The 16680-nt window shown below is 49.2% G+C and overlaps 1 protein-coding gene across 16 annotated transcripts in view; it reads left to right on the top strand.

Moving 5' to 3' along the window:
- The window catches only part of LOC140424893 (sickle tail protein-like), a 931095-nt gene that overhangs the window by 602230 nt on the left and 312185 nt on the right, over positions 1-16680 (top strand). For all 16 annotated transcript variants that reach the window (XM_072508468.1, XM_072508466.1, XM_072508467.1 and 13 more), the window contains one exon: positions 6034-6229. In XM_072508468.1, coding sequence (XP_072364569.1) covers positions 6034-6229 — 196 coding nt within the window. The remainder of the gene's footprint in view (positions 1-6033; positions 6230-16680) is intronic.

The following is a 16680-nucleotide window of genomic DNA, read 5'->3' as shown; positions in this document are numbered from 1 at the left end:
CTTCTTTGCTGCCGATCCTGAAGGGGGAATTGACTTAACATCAAAAATATTAGAGAGAACAGCTCAATGGATTTTCTAATTCCCAGTTATATTTGGTGCAATGGTGTGAATCCAATAAAAACATTCCACTTTGAAAGATTCCATTGGTTAAGCTTGAACTGATAAACATATCTACTTCCCAACATGATTCTGGTTGTGATTGATTGAAATACTTTGGGCGGGATTCTCTGAGCCCGCGCCGGGTCGGAGAATCCCCGGGGGGGGGGGGTCGCGTGAATCCCGCCACGCCGCTCCGGCGCCGGGACATAATTCTCCGGAGAGCAGAGAATCGGTGCCATTGGCGCTGGCGTGGTGCCGATCGGGGGCCACTCCAAGGCCCTCCCTCTGGCGATTCTCGGCCCGGGATGGGCCAAGCAGCCATACAAAAGAATCAGAGTCCTGCCGGCGCCGCTCTAGCCTGGTCTTACCTGGCGGGACCTCGGTGGGGATGGATCCGGGGGCGGCCTGGTGGGGAGGGGTGGGGTGGGGGTGGGGGGCGCGGAGCGGAGGGGGGGCGGAGCGGAGGGGGGGCGTGGAGCGGAGGGGGGGCGGAGCGGAGGGGGGCGGAGCGGAGGGGGGCTGACCCCGGGGGGGGGGGGGGTGGGGGGAGCGGAGGGGGGGGGGCTGACCCGGGGGGCGGGGGAGCGGAGGGGGGGGGGGGCGGAGCGAAAGAGGGGCCTGACCCCGGGGTGGGGGGGGCCTCCGCTGTGGCCTGGCCGTGATAGGAGTCTACCGATTGGTGGGCCGGCCTCTCGAGCTGGGGGCCTCCTTTGTTCCGCGCCGGCCCCTGTAGCCCTATGCCATGTTGCGTCGGGGCCGGCGCGGAGAAGGGTGCCACTGCGCATGCACGGCAATGGCGCCCGCCCCACTGCGCATGTGCCCCAGTGCCATGCCGGCCCCCTGTAAGGGTCAGAATTGCTGTTCCTGAGGCCATGTTAAAACCGTCGGGAAACGCAACGGCGTTTACGACGGCGTTCACACTTAGCCTCAGGATCAGAGAATCCTGTCCTTTACTTGTCAACTCTGAATCACGTGCTGAATAAACATTGGTTGGAATTTCTTCGGATTTACCCCCAGAACCCCACCATAACTTCAGCAAGAGCCCTGGAGAAATGGCAGAAGCGATCTAACGGAAAAGTTTCTAAGTGTCACTTGTGGGAGTTTTGCTGGGAGTTTCACCCTGGCTCTTGTCGGCGAGTTCCCCACCTCTATCTAACCACATTTGAGCCACTTTTTTGAACCCTGGGCAGTTTCTTCCCGGTCAAGCCCACACTTTAAAGTATTTTCATCACTGAGGAGCTGAATTCGCTGGCCAGACCAGCTCCTCTAAGATCGGGCCACCGTTTTGAAAGGGTCCCCATATCTCAAAATGGGCTTTTGTGCCCCCCCCCATTCCCCCCCATGGGCATTACCCCACACCTTCCCAAACTATGTGGTTGCTGAGGGCCCTCCCTTTTCGGGCCTTCCCCTTCTAGGACCCGAACCATTCATCCCCCCCTTCAACCTTCCAGAGACCCCTTCATGCCCGTGCTGTACCCCGCTCACCCTTCATGTGCCCCTCCATCCTTCTTTCATGGGCATGGCCCCCCTGAGGCCCTGACTCTTGGCAGTGCAACCCGAACAGTGCTTCTGCTGGCTTTGCAGTGCCACCCAGGCACCTTGACAGTGCCAAGTGCCCATGTTCAAGGGGGAGGGCCAAGGGATGATCCTGCACTGCCCTGTCCACCCAGGAACCTTCAATGGCCCGGGAGACGTCCCGGGTGTCGTTCCACCTGGTCCAGGTTTGTGTGGACCAGTACTAACGGCACCTGGCTGGGTCTCCCTGAAGAGGGTAGTAGATGCTGGGAGCCCGATAGGTCCCGGGTCAGCATGAGTAAATGGATTTTAAAACTATTGTGGGTGGGATCCCAATCACAATGTCCCGTGAGACCTGTGTAGACTTTGTGAGGCATTGTGGCTGTCGGGAAGCATGCAGGAGGCCTCATCTGGCATTTACCGTCGCACCATGCTCCTGTTCGGGCACACTTCTTTTTAATAAGCAATTTTAAAGAAGTATTTTTGGCATTACAAACAGCAACAGTATAAAAACGATGTACAAAAAAAACAATAGACATAGTGCAATCACCGACTCCCAACCCGCCAAGACCCGCCTAATCGACCCCCTATTCTACGCTACCCTCCGCGAAGAAGTCGATAAATGGTTGCCACCTCCGGGTGAACCCTAAAGTGACCCTCTCAAGGCGAACTTAATCTTCTCTAGGCCGAGAAAGCTTGCCATGTCAGTTAGCCAGGTCTCCGACTTCAGGGGCTTTGAGTCCCTCCAAGCTAGCAGTATCCATCTCTGGGATACCAGGGAAGCAAAGGCCAGAACATCTGCCTCTTTCTCCTCCTGGATTCCCGGGTCGTCCGACACCTCGAAAATCGCCACCTCCGAACTCATTGCCATCCTTGTTTTCAATACTCTGGGCATCCGCAAACCCCTGCCAATATCCCCTAAGTTTTAGACATGCCCAGAACATTTGGACAATGTTCGCTGGTCCTCGCGCACATTTTACACACCTGTCCTCCACCCCAAAGAATCTGCTCATCCGGGCCACTGTCATGTGGGCCCAGTGGACCACCTTGAATTGGATCAAGCTGAGCCTGGCGCATGTTGCGGTCGCGTTGACTCTGCTCAACGCCTCCGTCTATAAGCCGTCCTCCATCTCACCCCCAAGCTCCTCCTCCCACTTATGCTTCAGCTCCTCGGTCTGCGTCTCCTACGCCCCCATAAGTTCTTTGTAGATGTACGAGACGTCCCCTCGCCCACCCATCCCCTAGACACTACCCTATCCTAGATCCCCCTTAGTGGCAGGAGTGGGAAGGATGATACCTGCCTGTGCAGAAAGTCCCGCACCTGTAAATATATAAATTTGTTTCCCCTTGCCAGCCCAAACTTCTCCTCCAGCGCCCTCAAGCTCGGGAAGCTCCCCTCTAAAAACAAGTCCCCCATCTTCTCAATTCCCGCCCTTCGCCATACTCTGATCCCCCCGTCCAAGCTCCCCAGGGCAAACCGGTGGTTGTCTCATATTGGGGACCAGACCGATACTCCCACTGCTCCAGCGTACCTCCTCCACTGACACCAGATTCTCAGGGCCACCAGCACTACGGGGCTGGTGGAGTACCTCGCCAGCGGGAACGACAGAAGTGCCGTTATCAACGCCCCCAGACTGGTGCCCCTACATGAAGGTGCCTCCATCCGCTCCCAAACCGACATCGCCCCCATTACCCACTTCCTTATCATGGCTATGTTCGCCGCCCAGTAATAATTACTAAAATTCGGCAGCGCCAGCCCCCCCTCCCCCCCGATTCCGCTCGAGCATCACCTTCTTCACTCGCGGGGACTTATTGCCCACACAAAGCCCTTAAAAAGGACTGTGGGTTGAAAATCGAGAGACACTGAAATACGAACAGAAATCTTGGTAGGACCGTCATTTTGACCGTCTGCACTCTCCCAGCTAACGACAGCGGGAGTGCATCCCATTTCCGAAACTCGCCCCTCATCTGTTCGACCAACCGGGATAAGTTCAACTTGTGTAACCGGCCCCAGTCACGTGCCACTTGTATCCCTAAGTACCTGAAACTGTCCCCTACTAACCTAAATGGCAGCTCCCTCAGCCGACCCTCCTGACCACTCGCCTGGACTACAAACACCTCACTCTTTGTCATATTCAGTTTATACCCTGAAAACCGGCCAAATTCCCCCAAAATCGCCATAATTTCGCCCATCCCTGCCCCTGGATCCAATACATATAAGAGCAGGTCGTCCGCGTACAGCGAGACTCTAAGTTCCACCCCCCTTCCCCCCCGAACCAGCTCCTTCCAGCCCCTTGAAGCTCTCAGAGCAATTGCCAGCGGCTCTATAACTAACACAAACAACAGTGGGAAGAGGGGGCACCCCTGGCTTGTCCCCCGGTACAGTCTAAAATAGTCCGAGGTCGTCCTATTCGTCCTTACACTAGCCTCCGGGGCCTGATACAACAGCCTGACCCAGTCGATAAAGCTCTTACCGAACCCAAATTGTCCCAGAACCTCCCATAGATAGTCCCACTCTACCCGGTCGAACGCCTTTTCCGCATCCATTGCCACAACTACCTCAACCTCCCTACGTTCCGGGGACATCATGATCACATTGAGTAGCCTTATATAAGCCACCAACTGCCTGCCCTTGACAAACCCGGTTTGATCCTCCATAATCACATCCGGCACACAATCTTCAATCCTGGAGGCCAAAATTTGGCCAGCAACTTGGCATCCACATTAAGCAGGGAGATCGGCCTATATGACCCACATAGCTCCGGGTTCTTGTCCTGCTTCAATATCAATGAAATAGTGGCCTGTGACATCGTCGCGGGCAGCACCCCTCTGTCCCTTGCCTCATTGAAAACCTTGACCAGCAACGGCCCTAAAATCTGTTCAGGCACACTTGACATTAATAGTTGTTTTGCCATCTTCCAAGATTTTAGTTGAAGTTCTGGTAATCTGTAGAGCGAACCCCTGCAGAAAAGATATTCATATTGAACTGTAAAGCTCTTATTTGGGGAGCAAAATGGTTGTATAATCAAAACCTAATTGAGTCCATGATTAAAATGCCATTTATTAAAAATGAGGGAAACAAGAAATAAGCTGTCTGTGCAGTTATTGAATAGCACATTGGTTTCCACAGTTGCCAGATCACATATGGTTATGTTTATTTACTATTTAACGGGGAATTTTAAATGTGAAACATATTATGGAGTCCTTTTGATGTAGTTCCTTGGCATATTCTTAATCCTCACACAGAATTACATAGAAGTTACAACACAGAGACAGGCTGATTCTTGTGGTCTTTATACAAATCAAACCACCCTAATTATATTTACCTATTTTTTAAAATTTAAAGAACCCACATTCTTTTTTTCCAATTAAGGGGCAATTTAGTATGGCCAATTCACCTATCCTGCACATTTTTGGATTGTGGGGGTGACACTCATGCAGGCATTGGGAGAATGTGCAAACTCCACACGGACAGTGACCCGGGGCCGGGATTGAACCGGGGTCCTCGGCGCCATGAGGCAGCAGTGTTAACCACTGTACTACCGTGCTGTTTCGATTATATTTATATTTAACCACCCTGCTCCCACATCCCTGCAATACCCTTTCCTTCATCTATCGTTCGATGTGGTTCTTATTGTAGTCTTTTTGATTTAATTCAGGCCACCTGAGGCTGTCGGGAAATTTGCTGTGCTGAAAATAGACAGCATAATAGCTATGGTCAATTGCACTACATGCACACCATCTGTTAATCAGCTTTAAAATGGTATTTGGTGTACCCAGATGTAGTTCACCTCTCCATTCTCTTTAGTGAAAGGTCCAGATTACTTTGGGAAGAGGGGAGGAACAGGAGTGGACTTTGTGATCTTAGAAATAGGTCTTGCAGTTATTATTTCACCTTGATGCCACTTTGCATGGATTTGGCATTTTTCATGGCTCATACAGTTAATAGAAAATTATCAATTGATCATCAGTCCATACTTGGCAGTGTGATCAATGCCTGAACATATTCTTAATTATGTATTGAAGTTCATCTCTCCCTCAGGAGACCAATTCATTCAATAAAGTGTAATTGTAAAGGGGAAGGGAATTATAAAGTGGATTGGAGTTTTTTTTTAAAGTATTGGTACTTCTGGGGTTTACTATGCAGGTTTTGGTTCAAGGACTGAGCTCTCTCTTACATCCCCTGCCAATGTTAATGGCTAACTATTGTGAAAATGTATTAATTCAAAGGATAGGAATTCAATTGTATCTGAATAAGAAGTATGGCTGTGGTAGATGCTGTAACTTCTAACAGTGCATGGTGTTCAGTGGTTGTGCTTGACTTGTTTCGAAGTTTGTAATCAGCAGCATGGTTGCACAAAGATCTTTAGTGGTTTGACTTGTATAGCAGTTTAAAAATCCATGTTTTTCTTCTTGCAGAGCAGAAGCCCAAAGCATTTAAGAAGTTCCCAGACTGGTCTTGGAGACCAGGCTGAGCATCTCTCTGTTGCATCAGCGGATTCCTTTGAAGCAATGGCAGAACCAGAGGTGTCGCATATGTTTAATAGGGGGACCCGTTTGCGGGCAAGTCTTCCAGTTGTTCGATCAACCAATCAGACAAAGGACAGATCTCTGGGTAAGGTGCCCTTGGCACTTCAAGTACTTGTGTTTTGCATTTTGATTTACCATTCTGCCTGAAGCGAATTACACACCACTGGAAAAACGGAAAACCGGTTTTGGCAGCTGAAATTTTTGTTTTGCGCGTTTTCAATGTTTCTTTGTTACCAAGTTTAAATCAGCAAAATGCTGTATTACTAATTCTAAGCAGGTTAGGGCAGTTGTTATTCTCATGTTCTCTTGTGCAATTTGGATTTTGAACCTTGTGTGCACTGAATGATAGTGCCAGAATTACATAGTTTTTTTCACTGCAAAATGAAAAGTTCTGCAATGTCTGGTGGTTTATAAATAGAAATGCCAAGGAAATTTTTATAGTGTGTTTTAAAATTTAATGAGGTCCTTCAAAGCGAATGGTATGGTACTTAAGTATTGGAAAACTGTCATTGTACCAGTTAGTAAAACTTGCTTTTATGTGAGACTGGAACAATTGTACTAGATTTCTCTCTCTCTCTCTCTCTCTTCTCCCCCCCCCCCCCCCCCCCACCCTCCGCCAAATTTTAAAATGGGAATGTCTTTTGTAATTAATAGCCACAACCTTGAAGCCTAATCCTACGCTGGATAATCTCTTACCTGTAAAATTATTTCAAAATCGCCTCCTGCTGGAGCAACCATTTGGGGATCTTCCAAGCTAATGTGACTGCCATGCTCGGTCCTCAGCTATTACTGTTGTCCATAGTATAGCGACTGAAATTAATGAAGCCAGGAAACGTCAGTGGTTTTATAGTGTATTAACATTAAGTTTTCAAGAAATTATCCATCTGGTCACTAAAAGTTTATTATTTGTAGTAGTAGTAGGTAATAACAAAATAATATATATTGTAACTGCAATGCTTCGGAAAAATACTATTGAATTAAAATGGGAAGAAATGGAGAATGATGAATTGAGACTATTTAACAGCTTAATATTTTATAGAGTCTACTATTAGGATATTTATGTTATACTGCGCCTAAAAAAACCTCCTGCTAGAGCCAATCCATACCTTCATTTTATACCCTACTCTTAAGCATGGCTGTTATATTTAATTGACTATTTTTATCCCAGTGAACCTGCCTGCCTTCTGAAGCACCGAGTGTTGGATTTTATAGACTGTTTAGAGGGGGAAGGAAGGACACTTGCATAACACTGACACACAGAGTAGAGCTTTCTTGATTGACATTGTCAGATGTCATTGGAGAGTTGAGTGCACCGAGGCTCAGTAACTGGTAAATCGCTGACACCCAATCTGTGCCGCTGACTGACCTTCAGTCCTTGATTTTAGTTGTACTTAAATCTATTTCTTTGGGTGGAATTTAATGGCTTCTTCTGTGATGGGTTTGGTGAAACTGCACTGTCATCATTTGAGGTCCAACACAGGGTCTCACCCCGCCACTGCTGGTATTAACCAAGTGGCGGGTTATCATGGGGTGGCAAGAAAATTAAACCCCTGCTTAAGCGTTGGGACTCGGTATCGGGGAGGGGTGGGGGGGCGGGGGGCCTGTTAAGAACCACATGTCTGCCTTTGCTGCCTCCCAGAAAACCGTCTTCACTACAAAACCCTTCCTACCACACTCACCTGTGATCTGTGATCCAGTGACAATAGGTGGGTTTTATACTGGCAGCATCCATCACCTTTCCAGTGACGATGGATGCCAGTCAATAAAGCTACCAATTTCTGATTGGCCAACAGCTCTGAGCAGGGGGGGTCTTCTGCCCTAGGGTCCTTAATTCTGGGGAAGGCCTGACATTGTCTAGTTAAGTGCCTGTGCGGCACATAATATGACAAGCCTTTCCTAAAAGAGGTGGTGCATGGTCTTCCGAACTAAGAACTTTCTAAACTATTTGTGACCGTGATTCTCTAGCTAAGATCTTAACGTTTAATTTTCCCTTTTGGAAAGATGCTGGACAAGCTCATTTCACTTGGCTAATGGAGGTAAATTCAGAGTTTAATCCCATTAAAGTAAGATGGATCTGAACCTAGCTTCCAGAGGTACAAAATGTGTTTAACACATTGTGTTAACCCACTATCCTGGGGGGTCCTGACTTGAAGGCATTTCCCTTTTTAATTGGGTGGTTAGTTTCATATTTCTCTCTAAGCAGTCATTACTGGAAAGTCAACAGATACATTTCAGATGGGGCCATTCCACAGAATTACTTTGAATCCAGTTTCTCTGAAGTGTATGGGAAGTGTTAAATTTCAGGATGTTTGTTTTTCCACACAAGATTGCCGTGTGACTTATATTAAAACTTTTAACTTAACTCGCCTCTGCAACCCCACCAACCTCCTCCCCAAACCTCTCACAGCTTGAATTTGGGGGAGAATATTTTAAAGTCAGATGAGCTAGTCTGGATTGTTGCCCGTCTTTACACTAGACCTTTGCACCAAGATAACTCTCCATTTTGAAAGCAACCGAGTTAGTTATTTTGTGTCATTTTCTTAAAAAAACTGAAGCAAAGTTTTGTTTGTCGCAAGGTCCCAGAATCATCTTTTTCCCAAAGTTTACACTATAATGCATGATGGTAAGACCAATCTCCATTATAGGCCTTGTTTATTTTCATTTTCACATTGGATTCTAATAATATTCCCTCCTGGCTCGATCCCAGGTAGTCATGGGGGTAATTTTAAAAAAATTCTCTATTTTCACATTTTCCTTCAAAATTTACACCCCACCCACAAACAGTAAACAGTAACAAATACAAAATCAATCCCCTTAACAATACCAATGATCCCATCCTCCCATCACCCCAACCAACGGCCCACCTGTCAATATATGCATCCAATAAAACAAACCCTCCCACGGTGGCAACAAAAAAACAAAGGAGAAAAAGAAAAAGGAGTCCGGGACCGCCCATGGTCACCATTGACCAATAGAGTCCACTTCCCCTCCCCCCCTACACTCAACGCCATCCAACCTCTGAAAGAGTGCCGTACATGATACCCAAGAGTTGTACCTCCCCCCACCCCCAATCTCCAACTCCTCCCGTCCACTGTCTCTTGTAAAACTCCTCCTCCGAACCTCAGTTCCTGCCCCCCAACTTTCCACCCCGGCTAGACCACTCGGACCCTGTTCTGTCAGGCTCCGATGGCCGCAGCCCCTCCCCCCCACCTCACTCACGTTCACTGGCCGGCGTAAACCGGCCAGCGCGGGGGCCCCCGCCCGGGTCCCTTTCCCCCTTGACCGGCCCTAGGAAAGCCCAGAAATCCCCTTTTAGCACACAAACCCTGCATATCCACCTACACCCCAAAGAGCCCTCATTTCGAGTGAAAGTCCCATCACTTCCCTTGTCCAAATATATACAACATTGGCTCCTTTAGCCCATACACCTGCACGCAGTGAAACAAAAAAGAAGAAAATACAGTCATGAGGTTACATTGGCACATGGCCATTTCTCAATTTCTCAGTTCTGCCACAGTCCTTCTGTCTTCGCAAACTCCTCCGTTACTTCCGCCGTTCCAAAATAAAAGTCCCTGAGCTTGTAAGGGACACGTATGCCAGCTCCAGCCCACGGCACCACCTGCTTCTGCTTGGCCCAGCTCAGGACCTTCTCCTTCACACTGTACCTACGGAAGCACAGAGTCACTACCCTTGGCGGCTCACTCGCCTTTGGTACAGGCCTCCACGACCGATGAGCCCGATCCAGTTCATATCGGGAGGGATCCTCCCCCTTCCCCAATAGTTTTGCCAGCATCGCGGCAAAATACTCAATCGGCCTCGGTCCTTCAACTCCTTCGGGCAGCCCCACAATCCTCAAATTCTGTCGCCTGGATCTGTTTTTCAGGTCTTCCATTTTTCCTCGCAGATCCTTGTTAATGTTCATCACCTTCCGCATCTCCTTCCCCATCGAGGCAAGTTGATCACTGTGCTGCAATACCGTCTCCTCCACTTCCTTCAGCGCCTCCCCTTGCTCTCGCACCTCCGCCACTGCGCTCGCCACCGCCGTCATCACCGGGGAAATCGCCTCCTCCACCAGCGCACTCAAAACCTCCCTCATCTCCTTCCTCATTGTCTCCATGTATTTTGTAAACTGCCTTTCGAATTCCGCAGCCATCACCTTAGTTATTTCTTCAGCCGTAAGCAATGCGGCCTCCCCTGGTGCTCCAGCCTCCACTTTCCTTGGTGACCCGCGGTGACCTTTCCACTCCCCGACGGACCTTCAGCTGTTTTCCTTACGGCTGTTTTTTTGCTCACCCTCGACATTTTTCTTCACTGCGCCTTCACTCTGCCGCCTCTGTGCCTTCTCCCTGCTTTTGCCGCCTCTGTGGACCCTGGGACCGGGCTTAAAGCCCCGAAAATGCCGTTCCCGAACGGGAGCCCTCCATTGTGCGGCCGCCCCCCGCCCGCCGTCACCGGAAGTCCGTCATGGGGTTAATTTATAGAACGTCATGGAGCTTCCCTCCCATCACCCCCTCCCAATCAGGCTACAGAAAGGTGAACTAGCAAGGGCAGCAAAACACTGTTCCTTTGAGAACCAGTCCCATAGATTAGTCCCCGTGTGCCTCTGGATGTTGGTGAGAAGGGTTTCTGCACATGTGGGAACATCCCTTTGTAGCAGCTTAACGATTGGCGAGTGAGTGACACTGCAGGGTGTAGTCAAAGGTTTTGGGTTTGGTTTGCTGACAGCAAATGGAGTACGAGGGGAAGGGGAGAGGAGGGGGAAGGAAAAGACACTGATACTGTGCAAAAAGGTGAAGCGTTGACAGAAATCTCTGATATGATTCATGTAATTACGGAAAAGCTATAAGCCGAGGCCAATTATCAGGACAGGAGAGGCAGTGGTGTAGTGGCATTGTCGCTAGATTAGTAATCCGAGACCCAGAGTTATGCTCTGGGGACCCCAGTTTGAATCCCTCCATGACAGATGGTGAAATGTGAATTCAATGTCGATTTCGGCGTGAGAACAGCTGGTGAGTCAGTTTCAGCGGGAGCAGTGCGGAAGTGGCTGCTGGGAGGTAAGTCAACCTTTAAAAGCACTTGTCTTTGCAGGGGCAGGCCAGTCGATTTCGGCGGGAGTGGAGCTGGCTGGTTAGTCAATTTCAGCAGGAGCTGAGAATTTTTTTTTTTTAAAATTAGTGTTTTAGGCGGGAACAGGAAGTCGACCCGCGGACGTCTGGGAAGACCCTCACCAATAAATTCTGGTGGAGAGGAAACCCGAGACACTACACGTGTAGTGTCTCCCACCCGCCCTCCTCCTCTAACCTAATAATAAAACCCATTGGTCTGAGGTAAGTACCATATTTTATAATATTATTATTATTTTTTATAAAAAATGTAATTTAGTTGTTAGCCAGATCTTGGTAGAAAGTTAGAGGAATGGCAGGGAAGGGAGTGCAATGTTCCTCCTGCAGGATGTTTGAGGTGAGGGATGCAGTTAGTGTCCCTGCTGATTTTACCTGCAGGAAGTGCTGCCATCTCCAGCTCCTCCAAGACCGAGTTAGGGAGCTGGAGTTGGAAGAACTTCGGATCATTCGGGAGGCAGAAGGGGTCATAGATAGCAGCTTCACGGAATTAGTTACACCAAAGATTGGAGATAGGTGGGTAACTGTAAGCGGGACTGGGAAAAAGCAGTCAGTGCAGGGATCCCCTGCGGTCGTTCCCCTGAGAAACAAGTATACCGCTTTGGATACTTGTGGGGGGGTCGACTTACCAGGGGTAAGCCATGGGGTACGGGCCTCTGGCACGGAGTCTGTCCCTGTTGCTCAGAAGGGAAGGGGGAGAGGAGCAGAGCATTAGTAATTGGGGACTCTGTAGTCAGGGGCACAGATAGGAGATTTTGTGGGAGCGTGAGAGACTCACGTTTGGTATGTTGCCTCCCAGGTGCAAGGGTACGTGATGTCTCGGATCGTGTTTTCCGGGTCCTTAGGGGGGAGGGGGAGCAGCCCCAAGTCGTGGTCCACATTGGCACTAACGACATAGGTAGGAAAGGGGACAAGGATGTCAGGCAGGCTTTCAGGGAGCTAGGATGGAAGCTCAGAACTAGAACAAACAGAGTTGTTATCTCTGGGTTGTTGCCCGTGCCACGTGATAGTGAGATGAGGAATAGGGAGAGAGAGCATTTAAACACGTGGCTACAGGGATGGTGCAGGCGGGAGGGATTCAGATTTCTGGATAACTGGGGCTCTTTCTGGGGAAGGTGGGACCTCTACAGACAGGATGGTCTACATCTGAACCTGAGAGGCACAAATATCCTGGGGGGGAGATTTGTTAGTGCTCTTTGGGGGGGTTTAAACTAATGCAGCAGGGGCATGGGAACCTGGATTGTAGTTTTAGGGTAAGGGAGAATGAGAGTATAGAGGTCAGGAGCACAGATTTGACGTCGCAGGAGGGGGCCAGTGTTCAGGTAGGTGGTTTGAAGTGTGTCTACTTCAATGCCAGGAGTATACGAAACAAGGTAGGGGAACTGGCAGCATGGGTTGGTACCTGGGACTTCGATGTTGTGGCCATTTCGGAGACATGGATAGAGCAGGGACAGGAATGGATGTTGCAGGTTCCGGGGTTTAGGTGTTTTAGTAAGCTCAGAGAAGGAGGCAAAAGAGGGGGCGGTGTGGCGCTGCTAGTCAAGAGCAGTATTACGGTGGCGGAGAGGATGCTAGATGGGGACTCTTCTTCCGAGGTAGTATGGGCTGAAGTTAGAAACAGGAAAGGAGAGGTCACCCTGTTGGGAGTTTTTGAGAGGCCTCCTAATAGTTCTCGGGATGTAGAGGAAAGGATGGCGAAGATGATTCTGGATAAGAGCGAAAGTAACAGGGTAGTTATTATGGGAGACTTTAACTTTCCAAATATTGACTGGAAAAGATATAGTTCGAGTACAATAGATGGGTCGTTTTTTGTACAGTGTGTGCAGGAGGGTTTCCTGAAACAATATGTTGACAGGCCAACAAGAGGCGAGGCCACGTTGGATTTGGTTTTGGGTAATGAACCAGGCCAGGTGTTGGATTTGGAGGTAGGAGAGCACTTTGGGGACAGTGACCACAATTCGGTGACGTTTACGTTAATGATGGAAAGGGATAAGTATACACCGCAGGGCAAGAGTTATAGCTGGGGGAAGGGCAATTATGATGCCATTAGACGTGACTTGGGGGGGATAAGGTGGAGAAGTAGGCTGCAAGTGTTGGGCACACTGGATAAGTGGGGCTTGTTCAAGGATCAGCTACTGCGTGTTCTTGATAAGTATGTACCGGTCAGACAGGGAGGAAGGTGTCGAGCGAGGGAACCGTGGTTTACCAAGGAAGTGGAATCTCTTGTTAAGAGGAAGAAGGAGGCCTATGTGAAGATGAGGTGTGAAGTTTCGGTTGGGGCGATGGATAGTTACAAGGTAGCGAGGAAGGATCTAAAGAGAGAGCTAAGACGAGCAAGGAGGGGACATGAGAAGTATTTGGCAGGAAGGATCAAGGAAAACCCAAAAGCTTTCTATAGGTATGTCAGGAATAAGCGAATGATTAGGGAAAGAGTAGGACCAGTCAAGGACAGGGATGGGAAATTGTGTGTGGAGTCTGAAGAGATAGGCGAGATACTAAATGAATATTTTTCGTCAGTATTCACTCAGGAAAAAGATAATCTTGTGGAGGAGAATGCTGAGCCCCAGGCTAATAGAATAGATGGCATTGAGGTACGTAGGGAAGAGGTGTTGGCAATTCTGGACAGGCTGAAAATAGATAAGTCCCCGGGACCTGATGGGATTTATCCTAGGATTCTCTGGGAGGCCAGGGAAGAGATTGCTGGACCTTTGGCTTTGATTTTTATGTCATCATTGGCTACAGGAATAGTGCCAGAGGACTGGAGGACAGCAAATGTGGTCCCTTTGTTCAAAAAGGGGAGCAGAGACAACCCCGGCAACTATAGACCGGTGAGCCGCACGTCTGTAGTGGGTAAAGTCTTGGAGGGGATTATAAGAGACAAGATTTATAATCATCTAGATAGGAATAATATGATCAGGGATAGTCAGCATGGCTTTGTGAAGGGTAGGTCATGCCTCACAAACCTTATTGAGTTCTTTGAGAAGGTGACTGAACAGCTAGACGAGGGTAGAGCAGTTGATGTGGTGTATATGGATTTCAGCAAAGCGTTTGATAAGGTTCCCCACGGTAGGCTATTGCAAAAAATACGGAGGCTGGGGATTGAGGGTGATTTAGAGATGTGGATCAGAAATTGGCTAGCTGAAAGAAGACAGGGGGTGGTGGTTGATGGGAAATGTTCAGAATGGAGTACAGTCATAAGTGGAGTACCACAAGGATCTGTTCTGGGGCCGTTGCTGTTTGTCATTTTTATCAATGACCTAGAGGAAGGCGCAGAAGGGTGGGTGAGTAAATTTGCAGACGATACTAAAGTCGGTGGTGTTGTCGATAGTGTGGAAGGATGTAGCAGGTAACAGAGGGATATAGATAAGCTGCAGAGCTGGGCTGAGAGGTGGCAAATGGAGTTTAATGTAGAGAAGTGTGAGGTGATTCACTTTGGAAGGAATAACAGGAATGCGGAATATTTGGCTAATGGTAAAGTTCTTGAAGGTGTGGATGAGCAGAGGGATCTAGGTGTCCATGTACATAGATCCCTGAAAGTTGCCACCCAGGTTGATAGGGTTGTGAAGAAGGCCTGTGGAGTGTTGGCCTTTATTGGTAGAGGGATTGAGTTCCGGAGTCGGGAGGTCATGTTGCAGCTGTACAGAACTCTGGTTCGGCCGCATTTGCAGTATTGCGTACAGTTCTGGTCACCGCATTATAGGAAGGACGTGGAGGCTTTGGAGCGGGTGCAGAGGAGATTTACCAGGATGTTGCCTGGTATGGAGGGAAAATCTTATGAGGAAAGGCTGATGGACTTGAGGTTGTTTTCGTTGGAGAGAAGAAGGTTAAGAGGAGACTTAATAGAGGCATACAAAATGATCAGGGGGTTGGATAGGGTGGACAGTGAGAGCCTTCTCCCGCGGATGGATATGGCTGGCACGAGGGGACATAACTTTAAACTGAGGGGTAATAGATATAGGACAGAGGTCAGAGGTAGGTTCTTTACGCAAAGAGTAGTGAGGCCGTGGAATGCCCTACCTGCTACAGTAGTGAACTCGCCAACATTGAGGGCATTTAAAAGTTTATTGGATAAACATCTGGATGATAATGGCATAGTGTAGGTTAGATGGCTTTTGTTTCGGTGCAACATCGTGGGCCGAAGGGCCTGTACTGCGCTGTATTGTTCTATGTTCTATGTTCAAGAAAAAAAATCTGGAATTGAAAGTCCAATGATGACCATGAAACCATTGTTGATTGTCGTAAAAACGGATCTGATTCACTAATGTCCTTTAGGGAAGAAAATTTGTGTCCTTACCTGGCCATGCCTACATGTGACTCCAGACCCAAAGCAATGTAGTCGGCTCTTAAATGTCTTTCGGGATGGACAATAAAAGCTGGCCCAGCGAGCTATGTCCTCATCCCATTAACAAATTTTTAAAAAGACATTTGGATGTTTAGCGATTGACCGGGACTGTCACAGCAAAACCAATTTGTGTGGTCACCATGTCACATGATTTAATCTAAATGAAAACAGAAAATTCTGAAAATAATAATCTTTATTAGTGACACAAGTAGATTTACATTAACATTGCAATGAAGTTACTGTGAAAAGCCCCTAGTCGCCACACTCTGGCGCCTGTTCGGGTACACTGAGGGAGAATTCAGAATATCCAGTTCACCTGACAAGCACGTCTTTTGGGACTTGTGGGAGCAAACCTGAGCACCCGGAGGAAACCCATGCAGACACTGGGAGAATGTGCAGACTCCACACAGAGTGTGTCCCAAGCCGGGAATCGAACCTGGGTCCCTGGCTCTGTGAAGCAGCAGTGCTAACCACTGTGCTACCGTGCCGCCCAGCTGGTTTGGCCGCATCCTCTTTAGAGCGAGAAGCCAAGTTAAAGAGCGCAATAATCCCGTAACAGCCTCCCCAAACAGGTGCCGGAATGTGGCGACTAGGGGCTTTTCACAGTAACTTCATTTGAAGCCTACTTGTGACAATAAGCGATTTTCATTTTCAATACTCCGAAATGGAGACTAAGTGTTCGCGCCGTCGTGAACGCCGTCACGTTTCATGACGGCATGCAACGGGTGCGGGGACGACCGATGGGGGCCAGCACGGCACTGGAGAGGTTCACGTCGCTCCAGCCTCCCTTCTCGGCGCCAAATGGCCGCCATGCCAACCCGCGCATGCGCAGTTGGGCCGTGTCAACCCGGGCATGCGCGGGGGACTTCTTCAGCGCGCCGGCCCCGACGCAACATGGCATGGGGGTTCAGGGGCCGGCCGCGCAACAAAGTACCCCCGGGGGGGAGAGGCCGGCCCGCCGATCGGTGGGCCCCCATCGCGGGCCAGATCCCATCGGAGGGCCCCCCCTCCCCGGTGAAGGAGCGCTTTTCCCCGCTCCACAGGCTGCACCCCGACCCTTGGTGCAGAAGTGCA

This window comes from Scyliorhinus torazame, chromosome 6 (genome assembly GCF_047496885.1).
Source record: "Scyliorhinus torazame isolate Kashiwa2021f chromosome 6, sScyTor2.1, whole genome shotgun sequence".
NCBI lineage: Eukaryota > Metazoa > Chordata > Chondrichthyes > Carcharhiniformes > Scyliorhinidae > Scyliorhinus > Scyliorhinus torazame.
This window is presented reverse-complemented; position numbering and strand designations above follow the sequence as displayed.